The sequence below is a fragment of the Elephantulus edwardii genome, unplaced genomic scaffold, assembly GCF_000299155.1.
Source record: "Elephantulus edwardii isolate Elephantulus edwardi_28Jun2011 unplaced genomic scaffold, EleEdw1.0 scaffold00103, whole genome shotgun sequence".
NCBI lineage: Eukaryota > Metazoa > Chordata > Mammalia > Macroscelidea > Macroscelididae > Elephantulus > Elephantulus edwardii.
The window spans coordinates 6,449,026-6,463,586 of NW_006399853.1; the positions used below are offsets into that span (position 1 = coordinate 6,449,026).

Consider the following 14,561-nt stretch of genomic DNA (forward strand, 5'->3'; position numbering starts at 1 on the left):
GTTTGAAAATATACATAAGGAACTCATGGTTACTGTCCTCTTAGAATTTTGAACAATGACTTTTCTAGCTATTGTCTTACACCTGACCATATAGCCAGGTGGAAAGGTGTAAAAGAAAATAAATCTTTGAGGCTTCACCTACCTTCTCAGCTCCCCTGGAGATGTGATCCCCAGCTCCGCTGTAAGCAGACAGCCTGACTTCATCATCATCAGCTTATAAGCCATTTCTTCCTCATAGGGCGTGTTAGTCTACTCGCAAGGTGATTGGCTAGTCTCTCCATGCAATGAAGCAGATTCAGTGACAGAATTCAGCACCAGGAAAGAAGGAGAGCGGAGAAAGCAGAGCTCATTCCTCAGGGCCAGAGAGCTGAACAGATAGAGGGATTATGTCTTGCTGCTTGTCTGTTTGGAGACTGCTGTTTATTAAATCTATACTTTCACTATGTGAGGTTCTTTGCCTTCCCTGCTCCCAACTGTGTGCCTGACAAACACCACAACTGTGAGTGAAGAGAGATTCCAGAAAGTCTGTGTGGTCATTTGCGACAAAATTCTGACCCAGTGATTAGCAGAAGTAGGTGAGGAGCACGAGACCTTGTTTGACCTTACAGCCACTTGTTTGGTACTGTGGACATTACTGATGAGGGCAGTAGACGTCAGACATGGCTGTTCCCAACTTTCCATTGGTTCTTTCACAGTTACACAAAGCTGACTGACTGAATGTTATGAATTATCCTCTACTGGTCACTTTTAAATATGATATATTCTTTCATGGGTTTAAAGAACAGAATTTTTGTCACGTTTCTGTTCTATACTGGTAATTTTTGTCATTCACACTTTTCCAGTTTTCAAATTAAAATAATGTATGTAATACAAATACTTCAGAAAATCCAGAGAAAACAAGAACTACTGAAAATGTGGATAATTTATTTCTAGTCATGATTTCTTTCTACTCAAAAGGAAAGTAAAACTAAAATCAATATCCTGTCTGAAATTGTAGTACCATTGCATGTATGTGCTAAATAATTCTTTGAAATGGACTATTGCAATGCAAATTAAACAATTTGATAAACTTGAAAAAATATGATACTACATTTTTATTACTGATTAGGAAATTGTAGGCAGCATAAGTTTGAAAATAATAAAATTATTTCTTCTATGGAGTTGAGGGGTAAGGCAGCTACATAATGTGTAAGACTATAACCATATGGAAAATATAGCTTATAATGTAATAATAGCAAGTAGGTAATTATAACTGTTAGACAATAAAATTCTTCAGAGAAAGAGAAAGAAAGTATACTGCCAGAAATAACACTGTCTACTTCTTGGAAAACACAAACTTCATGAAGAAAAGCGCTATTAGTTGTATCTAGAGAATTAATTTCAAGTTATATCATTAATATAATGAGTATGAATAATTTTTTAGGCTAGGGTTTGTTGTCTGAAAAACTGTTGAACTATATGTCATATAGTATTTATTCTACAATAATTATTTTCTTTTCAGCCAAATAAAGCTAATGCAATTGATTTCTTTATTTTCAAATTCTGAATGTGTACATTACCAAAGATAAAAAATATTGTAACTTTTTTGTGGGGGGTTTTTTGCTGCATTGAGGCTTTTTTTTGGTTTGTTTTGTTTGCTTGTTTTTAGGGAAATATTAAATAGTGGGAATAATCTTCAAAGGCTAAGATGGAACTGAAAATAATATTCACATGACATTTAGGTTCTGTTAGTACATTAATCTAGAGTGAATTCACATTATATTAGAGAATGCAAAACCAACTCTGTTTTATATAAAGAATAACATTATTTAATATAAATGCTTGATGATTTTGGAATCCTTGTGGAGTGAAGGTGGAAAAATAAGGAACTATTTCTCTCTGGATATTGGGAGATAAGGAGAGGTGGAAAGTCAGTAAAAGAGAGGAAGACTCCCAAACAACTGGATTGACACCGTGACAGCTACACTGGGCTCTGATGTGTGAGGAAGTGTGAGGATGGCGCAGCATAGAACACGGCTCGGATTTGTTGTTCATAGTGTCATTATGACTTGTACATGACGTTATGACACCTAACAAAAGCAACATATATTAGGTCATCCTAAATATTAATTTTATGCGTTTAATATGGCTATAAAAAATCTCAGCCTCACTGTGGTCAAATAGAAGTATGCCTCATAGCTACCCTCAATTTGGTATAAGCTATACATCCTTATAGAAGAAAACGATCCATCTTTATCTCATGAAGCACCAAGTTATACCTGACAAGTTAACTTTGCCACAGGGGCACTGACCTCTCTATAAGTTATTAAACAATAGCCGTGAGCTTGCTATTTCTTCTATAAGTAGTGAAAACTCAATGGCAATATCTTAATAGGGTTAATTACACAAATTTTGGCATGAAAATATGATTCCCCTTCCTTTCATTATACCTTTAACTAGAGATGCCATTGTTAATCTGATGAGAATTCAGGACTCAGAAGCTGAGAAAGGCAAAAAAAAAGATTATACCTTTATCCAAGGATTTAGGAAGTAACTTTAAAATGTAATGAATAAGGGGAGCTCTGGTGGCCTAGTGGTAAGGAGCTGCAACTACAATCCCAGAGGCACACGGTTCGAATCCACCAGATGCTCTGCCGGGGAAGGAGGGACAATCTCCTCCTGTACAAGTCAGATCTGATTTGACGGTACACTCACACAAAAACAATAAAATAAAAATAAAAAAATTTTAAAAAAATGAAATGAATAAATCTTAGTATTACTGGAGAAATGCAATGACATCACCTACTTCCAGAAAAACCAATTATGGAAGCAAGGATTGGAAAGGAAAAAGCAGTTTTATTATATATGCTAGCATATAAGAGATGGGATCTCTGGGGGCCTAGTGACAAGAAGCTGCGCTGTAGTCCTAAAGTCATGCGGTTCAAGGCCACTAACTGCTCCTCGGGAGAAGGATAGGCAATCTCCTCTCATACGATTAACTGTCTTTGAAAACCGTCAATTCTTCTGTGTCATCCTTTATTCATTGTTCAACTTTCAGATATATAGCAAGTGACTGAACAGACCATAGCTTGAGTCAGACACACCTCACTCTTTAAACTCACATCATTGCTCCTTAGAACTTTGGAGATGTCCTTGACAACAGATTATCCCAGTGCAACAAATCTTCTGATCTCTTGACCAGAGAGGTGGTACCAAGAAAATAATTGACAACTCCAGTCTTTTCCATCTGTCATCCTGTTGTTGATTAGCCCAGTGGTGAGGATTATTGTTTTCTTTATGTTGAGATTCAATCCATATTGAAGGCAATGTTCTTTGATCTTCAGCAGCAAGTGGTTGAAGTCCTCACTTTCAGCAAACAGGGTTGCGTTATCTGCATTATGAAGGGTGTTGATGAGTCTTCCTCTGATCCTGATACCACATTCTTCTTCACAGAGTCTAGCTTCTTGAACAATTTTCTCAGCATTCAGATTGAATGGTTATGGACACAGGATACAAGCCTAACACACACCTTTCTTAATTTTAAACCACATACTGTTCCCTTGGTCTGTTCACACAACAATGTCTTGATCTAAGTAAAGGTTTTGTGTGAGCATAATTAAGTGCTCTGGGATTCCTTCTCATTCTTCCTAATTTCTGTCATAATTTGTTCTGATCCACACAGTCAAATACCTTTGCATAGTCTCTTTCAAATGTGTTTGTACTAAACATCAGTGACTGAATACCAGATGAGTTGTGGAATGACATCAAGGATGTCATCCAGGAAGAGAGCAACAAGTCATTGCAAGGACAGAGAAGAAAGCAAAAACTGAAATGATGTCACAGTATTTAATATACAATGGACTGTCACAAAAAAAAAAACAAAAACAAAATTGTCTTGAAAAATGTGCATCCAGGTGCTCCTTAAAGGCAAGTGTGGTGAACTTCTTCTCTTAGGCTTCGGACGTTATGTCAGTCGGTGCCAATCCTTAGGGAAACTGTTGTGCTTCAAAAAGTAGAGGATCAGCACACGGCAAGAAAGACCTTTAATGAGATGAACTCACACAATGACGGCAGTGAATAGGCTGGAGCATGACAGAGATTGTGAGGATGGTGCGTTTTAAGATGTTGTACACAGGATTACTATGGGCGGCAGTTAACTCAACTGCACTTAGTAACCAAAACATCTTAAACGAATATTTCTACAACAAAGGATTCTCCTATTTTGCTTAACATCTTTGCTGAGCTTAATCTTGTTTGAGAATATGCTTCAAAGAGGGTCGTAAGACATAAAGAGATATCATTAATCCATCCTCATGCTACATGACAACTGATAACACTACGGAGTAGAAACAATGGACTTTTCAAAAACCAGTGAGAGTTAGGATTATATCTGATTGTGGGAATATTTTGGTGCTTCATTTCCCCATGTAAGTAAGAAAGCAATTGTTCTGCCCTTTTTCTACAGAGTGATATATTGTGAAGTGAAAAACAGAGACTAGTACATAAATATAGTCAAGAAAGGCATGATGGTCACTGTAAAGCTGATCTGCTTAGGTCCCAGATGTAATAAAAAATTTTGTGAAACAGTAATCTCAATTTATATTCGTGTTTACTTGTAAGCAGGAAATTATGGTTCAGACTCCCATAGTACTAAGGACTTTTAAACTAAAACGATATGTTAATTCAGAGGCTCCTAAAATATTGAGGACTAAAAACAACCCTAGTGACATAGCCTATTTGTGCTTTTTTGAGTATGCAAAAGAATTTGTGTGGATCACAACAAATTTTGACTTACATTAAGAAGTGTAGGAATCCCAAAATACTCAATTACACTCATGCGAAACTAATGCTTAGAGAAGAAGGAATCATACAAACAGGGCAAGGAAACACTGCATGGTTCAAAATCAGGAAAGGAGTGCATCAGGGATGTGTCCTTTCTCCATATCGGTTCAATTTGTATATGGAACAGATCATGTTGGGAGGCTAGGCTTTATGAGGACGAATGTGGCATCAGGATTGGTGCAAGACTCATCAACAACTTGCATTATGCAGATTACACAACCTTGTTTGGCAAAACTGAGAAGGACCTGAAACGTTTGCTGCAGAAGGTCAAGGACTGCAATAGAGATTACATATCAACATCAAGAAAACCATGATTCTCACCACCAGGCCCATTGATAGCATTTTGTTAAAGGGAGAAGAAATTAAGATTGTGGATTGGAGCAAGATGACACTGTTAACACTCAACACTTTTGGCACCAGCAGATAGGAAATCAAAAGACGAGTTGCATTGGGAAACTGCTGTCAGAGACTTGTCCAGAGAGTTAAAGAGCAACAATGTCAGTCTGGAGATTAAGATGTCTGTCCTATGCTGTGGTCTTCACAATTAATTGCTATGCATCAGAGAGTTGGGCAATGACTAAGGATGGCAGAACAAGAATCAGTGCCTTTGAATTGTGTTTCTGGAGAAGAATATTAAAGATATTATGGAACGCAAAGTGAAACGAAATAGGTCTGTCTTGAAGAGGGTAAAGCCAGGTTTCTCTTTAGAAGCAAGGATTTTGACATTCCATTTAATTTCTTTGAGAGAGACTGAAAAAAAAAAAGTATTTTCTACCACTCAAGCAAGAGAAACAGAAATAATCTACCTAAAAGTATTAGAGCACATCCATCACCTAAGCCAAATAACCTGTTTTTAAAGATATCCAACTGTATCATAATTATTTGTACTATTTGTAAATGTTCTATTAGTTTTCTACTTACTGTTTTTAACATAAAAAATATACACTGCTTATGGTAGATATGTGATAAGCCCCTTAAAAACACGTTACCATTACCCTCAATGAGCACTGACTGTTAATGTTCTGGTTGGTTTTTTGTGTCACTGCAACTCCTAGCACCCCTAGCAACAGCCCTAAACCCGGCTCTATCCTATCCCAATTTTATTTTCTCTGACACTCCTACCCCCATTACTCCAGTTACTGAATCAATCCATCTCATCGAGGGTCTTTCTCTCTTGTACTGTCCCTCCAACCCTCCTAAGTATGACGTCCGCCTCCAAGGACTGATCCCACCTTGCAACATGCCCAAAGTATGCCGGACAAAGCTTCAGAGTCCTTCCCTCCAAGGAGCATCCCGGTCTCATCCTCTCTAGGACAAATGTGTTTGTTCTCCTAGCAGTCCATGGTATAATCAATACTCTTCTCCAGCACCACAGGTCATAGGCATCAATTCTCCTATCATTCTTAGTCATTGTCCAGATTTCTGATGCATAGCGAGTAATTGCCTGGATCCGGGGCACCTTAGTTTCCAAACAATGACGGAGCTGGAATTTAAATTCAGGAAATCTGGTGACATCCTTTATGCTCTTAAAGTTCTTTTTGATTTTGAGTTGTTTCTGACATGGTAGATTTCTCTCGAAGGTTTCCTAGGCATGTGTCTTTGTGGAAGCAAATGAACATGTATTTCTCCCACAGAAACTGGGACTTTGGAATTACTGACTTCTCACTTAGTGTCAAATACTAACCATTATGCCATTAGGATGTCATACAAGTAAACATACACATATTGCTTTAATGGTAAAATCCAAGATATACCAAAGGATGTTATTTAAAATTTGAAGACCTCTAACACAGCCATTGATTATCTGGGAATTCTGATGAAGGCAAGCACTATATGTCACTTGTCAAAGTTGATGTCAGCAAAAGAGAAATGAGAGACAGAGGATGATTGGATGACCTAGTGTTTCTTTTTGTTTGTTTTGTATTGTAAATAACTCTAATTGCTTGTCTCTGTAATTGCATTTTTAAGAGCACTGGAATGTTTTATGTTATGCTTCTGTCTGAATTTCATCTGATAAAAGACAAAGTGATAGTTGAATGGTTCAGAATGCAGCCAGCGGGCTCAGACTGTCTGTTTCCATGATATGTAAAATGTGTGATTGAGAAAGCTTTCCCATTACCTGTACCCAGGTCTCTTTATTTATAAAATGATGATACTAGAGCCTATTTCCAGTAGTTGTGTTAATAATTAAGCAAATAAAGCATGTACAATGTTAAGAATAAAATGTGTATAATAATCAGCTTTCAATAAGTATTGGCTGTTTGCTGGTAAATAAACAATTTAAAAATCTCTGTTAAAATTGGTAAATGAATCCAGAAAAGATAACTAAAGTATGTGTTTAGAGGCATTCAGTGTCTATTTCTGATGTCTTTTGCCAGTTAATTTGTCCAAGGAATAAAGAAAAATTTCATTTTACTATTAATCATAGGAAAAAGATGGATAATCTCCTCCTGTGCCATTTATAGTCTCTGAAAACCCAATGGGAATGTCAATTTGAGTTGGTTTCAACTCCACAGCATATACAACAACTGATAGTATTAATAATCACCTTTAGGCTATTTCTCTATAGCATTTTCTCTTTAGAATGTTTGTAAGATCTTACTTCCCTTGGTTTTGACCTGTAAATATTGATGTACCCCAACTGAGCTCTCCAAGTCAATTCTGTACTGTGACATATTGAACAGTGTAGAAATTGCTTAGGACTCATGCACTCACTCATTGCTGTTGATTTGTAACCAGTTCATAGCTGACACTACAGCAGGTTTAATTGCAAAAGAGGAAATTGCTCATCTTTCTCCCTCAAAGAGCCACTGGTAGATTCGAACCACCTTTGGGGTTTACCATTGGATTAGCAGTGCAACTCCCTAAGGACTATACTACCTGACCTCCATTAATACTAGAGGTTCAAATAATTAATTACACAAGAGGAAAGAGAAAGAGAAAACATGCATGAATGACAGTGAGGGCTAAGATACCTCGGAAAGAAAAACTAGAACTTAACTTACAGGGGGAAAGTGGAAATGCATTGTGGGTATTAGAATTTGTGTTATAAAACAAATGTGTGTGAATGGCTGAATGAAAACCTGTTTTCTTTGTAAACTCTCAAAAGACAGTAGAAATTTTATTTTTAAAAAAGATGGGGAAAAAAACCCACGAGAACTTGAATCTTAGCATTTTCCACTGTTCTCCCATTTTTCTAGAAGGCATTGAGTGTCATAGATTGCAAATTCCTTTTGATGACAAATTCCCTTTGATGATGATTGTTGGAAACAGCAAAATATGGACGTTACTCTAAGGAACAAAACTTGGCACTTGTTACTCATTGAGCATATCAACAAAACCAAAACATAGTTTTCAACTTCCAAAATGACTTATGAAAATGCATGTTTATTTCCTATGTGAAAAAGAGATCACGACTGGTACTTCACTGTGAATTTAATCTGGCTTCTCATTTACTATGAATATTCAAATCTGACTTTGTTTAATGTTCCCCATAGAAGAGGATCAACATTACGTTTAACATTTTACTTTCCTTGCCAGCACTTTAAGCAACAGAAGTGTTGCTTAAACATTCATGAGCAAAGGCATGCTATATTTGTCATTTTCTTTCCATTGCAATACTCATCATAGAATAACTAGTATTATGCTAATTAAGGAATAAAATTTAAATAGTATATCACATACATTTTGAGAAAATAATACTATGTAGTAATGTGTTATGATAGCTAATTACTAGGACAAGGTTGTGTCCACACTAAAAATTGTATAATCATTGTTCAGTCCTTATTGTCACAGCAGATCCTTAATAAATTGTGGAGTGCATTGAAGATAGGCATCTCAGAACACGTAATTTGTGTTTGAGCAAAGCCTATACACAGACCAAGAAATAATTGTTCAAATAGAAGAAGGAAATACTGCATGACTTAAAAACAGGAAAGGTGTTCGTGAAGGCTGCATCCTTTCTTCAGTCTTTATTCAGTCTGTATGCTGCTGGTATAAATGAAGAAGCACATGACAGCAGGACTGGAGGAAAACTCATCAACAACCTGCATTAAGTAGGTGGCACATCCTGGCTTGCAAAACTGAGGAAAACTAGAAGCACTTACTGAAGAAGATCAAAGACTATAGCCTTCACTGTGGAATACATCTCAACATCGAGAAACAAAATAACAAAAACAAAACTCTACCAATGAATCAGAAGGCAACATCATGATTAATGGAGAAAAGACTGAAGTTATTAATGATTTTATTTGACTTAGATCCATAATCAGCACCCAGGATAATAGCAGTCAAGACATGAAAAGGTGTGTTGCTTTGTGAAAATCTGCTGCAAAGACTTCTCAAAATTGCGAAAGGGCAGGGATATAAGTTTAAAGACTATAGAGTGTCTGATCCAAGCCATAGTAGTTTCAAGTTCTTTGTATTCATATAAAAGACAAACAATGAATAAGGAAAACTGAGGAAGATTGTGTGTTGTGTTGAAGAAGCATATTGAATACATTATGAATCACCAAAAGAACGAACAACTCTGGTTTAGAATAAGTGTAAGCAGGACACTCCAAAGAGATAAGGGTGGTGAAATTTCATGCTACATACTTTTGATATGTTAAAAAAGACCTTATTATGTTGAGCTAGGTAGAGAGTCAGCAAAGGAGAGGAAAATACTCAATGAGAAGGAATGATGCAGTGATGAAAAAAATGATGGTGGTTGTAAAGATGGCACAGAATAGGTAAGGAGTCATATCTTTTGTTCACAGGTTCGCTACGAATCATAGTCTCCTAGAAGATACCTAACAACGTCGCCATAGAGAGTTTCAATAGAGAAATGGTCCATATCCATTGACTAAGTCTTTTGGAAATTCTAGAAATAGAAGGGACCTTAATTTTTTTTTCTTGTATTCTGCATAGTCTTCCTTTTGTAGCTTTACTTTTATTGATATTTTTAGCATAGTGTCCAATGCTTTGTATGCTTCAGTGGTTAATCGTGTCCAAATATTTGGATATTCAGAATGTTTATGTGATATATTATCATTCCCTGGAGAGAGGATGAAAGGCACCCAAGCATCAAGGACTCTCCTTCATAGGGTCGCTCTGAGTCTCCTGCGACTCACGGCACTTAACATAAACAACAACAATTATCATTTCCAGTTAATAGGTTCTTTCCTTGTGACAAACATCATTAACTACAACTGTTTATTAATATGACTGCATTCTTAAACAAATACCCCTGATGTGTTCTATGTTGTTGTTGTTGTTGTGTACCATTAAGTCATAGCAGACCCTCCAATGGGTTTTCAGAGGCTGTCTATCCTTCTCCTGCAGAGCAAATGGTGGATTTGAACTGCATGCCTTAGGGATTGTAGCCCAGCTTCTTACCACCAGGCCCCCAGAGTTCCCTAGTAACCTCTCTATAATAAGGCAGAGTTCTGGGGAAATTATTTGGATTGTAAATATTTCTGTCTCAGAATAGTGGTTTCTAACTCTGTGAAGAAGACCTTAGCTTGAAACTTTACATCTCTATACACTCACTTTCCCCCCTATCTTTACAGTTCCTCCATGGTTTTTAATTCATCCTTCCAACCTCTACGCGTATGAAAGCATGGACATTGAGTTTGAATGTGCGGTCTCTGGAAAGCCTATCCCGACAGTCAATTGGATGAAGAATGGCGATGTGGTCATCCCGAGTGATTACTTTCAGATAGTGGTAACTATGTTTGTTGTGTTAACTTCAACGTCATTCATTATGGGCTAGTTTCTCATTTGCCTTTTTGCCCATTTGAGGAGCAAGATTCCCATTTGGAAATTTGATAGTGTACTTAGAAAATTGTTTTAATAAAATGTGTGATTTTTCTAGACTGAGAAATCCAACCCCCTATTTTAAAAATGAAAAGAGAAAGAGGAGACATAGAAACAAAGAGTATCTTTCTCAGTACTTGAGATGCTAACTCTTGGGAGAAAATAATCCAGAACTTAGTTCTAGACTGTTTGAAGCTAAAAGAATTTTTTCTTTACCCACTATAACAAAGTTTCAACAAGATCTACTACTTATAGAGTTTTACAGGCAATGTTTGCAACACACACACACACTCTCTCTCTCTCTCTCCTCAAACTCGATTCATTACCATCATCAACCTGCTTATCACTGACCCTCCAGTGGGTTTTCAGGGGTTGTAAATGGCACAGGATGAGATTATCCAATTTTTTCCTGGAGAGCAGTTTGTGGATCTGAACCACCTACCTTTGAGTTGACAGCTCAATTCCTTACCAGCTGGGACCCCAATCTTCTTCTGTGTCATTTACAACCTCGAAACACAATAGCACGCGCGCACACACACACACACACACACACACACACACACACCTGAGTCAATTCAGACTCATGATGACTTACCACCGATTTCTTCAGACTGTAAATTTTAATAGGAGCAGGTTCTCGGTCTTTTTCTAACACAGGTGCTGGTGGATTTGACCTGCTAACCTTTCCCTGAAACACTTCCATTGAGTTGAGTCTAAGTGCTACAGATCCTGTAAGACAGTGGGAGACTGTACTATAGAGTTTTGCCAGGACTTTCAATGTTTATGGAAACTGTTAGCCAAATAACTGATAAATAAACTGATAGTCCAACAGTACAGCTGGTGAACTCCAACCACCTTTTAGTTAACAGTCAACTATCTGAACCACAGCTGCACCAGAGCCCCTTAAATACATTTCAAAAGTAGCTAGTTGTATCCTGGGAACTGAGTCACAAACTCTGTCCATGGCATTGAGTTCCTCTTCAACGATTCGTCAGCTTCTGTCATCATCTCCTCTAGCATGCGCGTTGCCGTTCTAAAGAAGTTTGTATGGAATAAATCTAAAGTCATATTTTTCTACATGTCTATCACCATTTCCACATTTTCCCATTTGATTGCCATGTGTAATTGTTCAAACTGAAGAAAGAGTGGAGAAATGTAGCTTTTAAATAACATATTGACCCATCACTTCCTTTAACTGTAAGCTATTTCCACTACAACTAAATTAAAAATGACCTGCCATTGGGCAACTTGAAATGTGTTGTACATACTTGGAATATATGCTACTTACATATAAAGGAAACTAGTGAGTGCCTTAAGGACACATGAGAAAATGTAGCATTTCTTTTTCCCCCCTACAGTTTGAATAATGTTTTCCCAAGCAAGACTCATTGCAACCAACCTACTTAAACATTTATTTTCTTAAAGTTAAAAACAAAATATACAGTTACATGCCCCATTCACTTTTAAAGGTACTCAAAATTATTTCCCCAATAGCTCCGAAAATCCGAGAACCACAATCTACCAGGCTTGTAACATTTAGCACAAATAGTAATTTATATGAGGATTGTTAATTAGAAGTTAGCCAGCTTTATCTAAGAATTTTACATCAACTGCGAATTGAGTACAAGACACTAAAAACAATTAAGAATTCCCCATGAGGTAATATTTATCTCTTAATGACTTCAGGGGAAGTGATTTAACACGTCTCACTTACTGAGCTAATTCTTACACTAATATTGAAGATAAACTGAGTTAGTATAATTAAACGCTATCTCCAGATCATTTTATCATCCATCCTTGGAAAACAAAAAAGATAGTAACTCTATTTATATAAAACAGAAGTTACCGTTGCTATATTTCATTTATGGATTTCTGAAGGTGAACATTTTGACTATAAAATGAGAATGACATGGGTATAAAATATTCATCACACCCTTACTCTCTAAAGCCCCAAAAGGGTGCATGGAAAAGCAATTACAATTTCCAAAAGACCTGCAGATATTATTTTTTTACCCTTGGTTAATACTTCTGGACTCTATCCAGCCTAAATTTCCTGTCTTCTAGAAGCCACTAAAAGATTATTGTTCTTATTTCATTTTTATTTTGCCCCAGTATCTGCTTAACCTGAACCTCCCCTAATAATAAAGCATAAGATTGCCTTTGCTAATAACTTTTGTTATTAATCCTAATAAAATCTTAATAAAAGGATATCCTGTTTACTACTCTAATATATTGAAGATGGAGTGTATTTTTTTTCCAAAGTATAATTTTTCACTGCAAACTAGGTTAAGTCAATTAAAGTGAACTAAAACAACAACAACAACAACAACAACAACAAAAACACTAGGAGCATATGGCCCTCCCCAGGAGCCGTGCATCCCTCCAGGAAACTGAAAACCGTCCTGTAGATGTTTCTTGTTTCTTTGGGAAGTTTTATTAAAGCTTTGTATCTAGTTTGTTTTGGGGTTTCTGTTTCTTTTTCTTCTTTACGTCTTTACTTTGGTAAAATATTTTGCATACTTTTAAAATTGTTTTCTTCTTTAGGGAGGAACCAACTTGCGGATCCTTGGTGTGGTGAAATCAGATGAAGGCTTTTATCAGTGCGTGGCAGAAAGTGAGGCTGGAAATGGCCAGACCAGTGCACAACTCATTGTCCCTAAGCCTGGTAAGATAATAGAGCTCTGATGCAGAAGCAAAAATTATGCGTGGTCCATTTGGAAAGCCTACCTCAGGTTAATCTGAAGAGTCAGTCTAGGAAGTTTATAGGCTCATGAGTTTGTAGACTCAACAGTCTGTGCTATTATGAGGTTCATCCAATGACCTATAAAAGCAAATAAGTACTACTCGTCTTGCACATCACACTGCTATTATTTTTGTGTGCTGTCAAGTCAGAACCGATCTCATAGCTGACTTTCCAAAGCAGGTTCTTGAGGCACTAAATCCCTTGGGAGGAGATTGTCCATCCTTATCTCATGGAGCAGCTAATGGATTTGAACCGCCTGCCTTTGGGATTGCAGCACAGCTTCTTACCACCAAGCCACACCATTGGTATTAAGCAATACTTCTGTGTTAGTGAAGCAAAATGTACATTTGTGCATTGTTGAGACAAATATATATCGCTTTTTCAATCTCCCCTTCACCATTTTGCTTTCCTTTTCTGGGAGTTCTACGCCCAGAGCAGAGGAACATGGAACTTACCCAGCAAACAAAAGTCGCCATTGCTATTATTATTAATTACTTTATTACCTGTGTATTTGGAATTATTTCTTTACCTTTTTGATAGTCCAACAGGGATTGTGCTGCTAAACCAAAGGCTACAGTTTGCTGGTAGTTCTAATCTCCCAGCTTCTCCTCAGGAAAAAAAAAAAAAGAAAAATCACCTTCTGTGTGGTTTATCATCTTTGAAATCCAGCTGAAGGTCAGCTATGAGTCAGTTCTGACTTGACCACAAAGAGATTGAGTCTTCCTGAATGAAGACAAACATTTTACTAATGAAAGTTAGAGACTAACTGTACCTACCTCTTCTGAATTGCCTACAAATGTAACTAATGTACAAAGGTAGACTTAGAAATGCAACTTGTTTATAATCTGGGGACTTCATGTTGATGTTCACCCAATGTTCAGATCATATATCTTATTTTATAGAAGATACCATCTGTGTTCTTAGAGATAATGCATCAGTGAGTCAAAGTGTACATTTGTACAGTGATGAGTATATCTTATCTTACTTTCAACTCAGTATCTTTACCTTTCAACTTCTTCTCATCCTGATCTCCTGAGGTGGGGATTCTATGCACAAAGTAAAAATGGAAGTCTCTCATGGTGAAAAACTACCATGAACAAGGCTTCTGATTCAAGACAGACACTAAATTACTGTCATCCATCATTCTTTATGTCCTCTAGTTTTTCTCCTTCTCCTTTTTCCTCCTCCTCCTCCTCCTCCT

The 14,561-nt window shown here is 36.9% G+C and overlaps 1 protein-coding gene across 1 annotated transcript in view; it reads left to right on the plus strand.

Annotated features, from left to right (window-relative positions):
- Positions 1–14,561, plus strand: part of DCC (deleted in colorectal carcinoma) — a 1,276,184-nt gene that overhangs the window by 767,867 nt on the left and 493,756 nt on the right. Inside the window, exons 6-7 of the mRNA XM_006891717.1 lie at positions 10,371–10,525; positions 13,162–13,282. Of these exons, the coding sequence (XP_006891779.1) occupies positions 10,371–10,525; positions 13,162–13,282 (276 nt within the window). The remainder of the gene's footprint in view (positions 1–10,370; positions 10,526–13,161; positions 13,283–14,561) is intronic.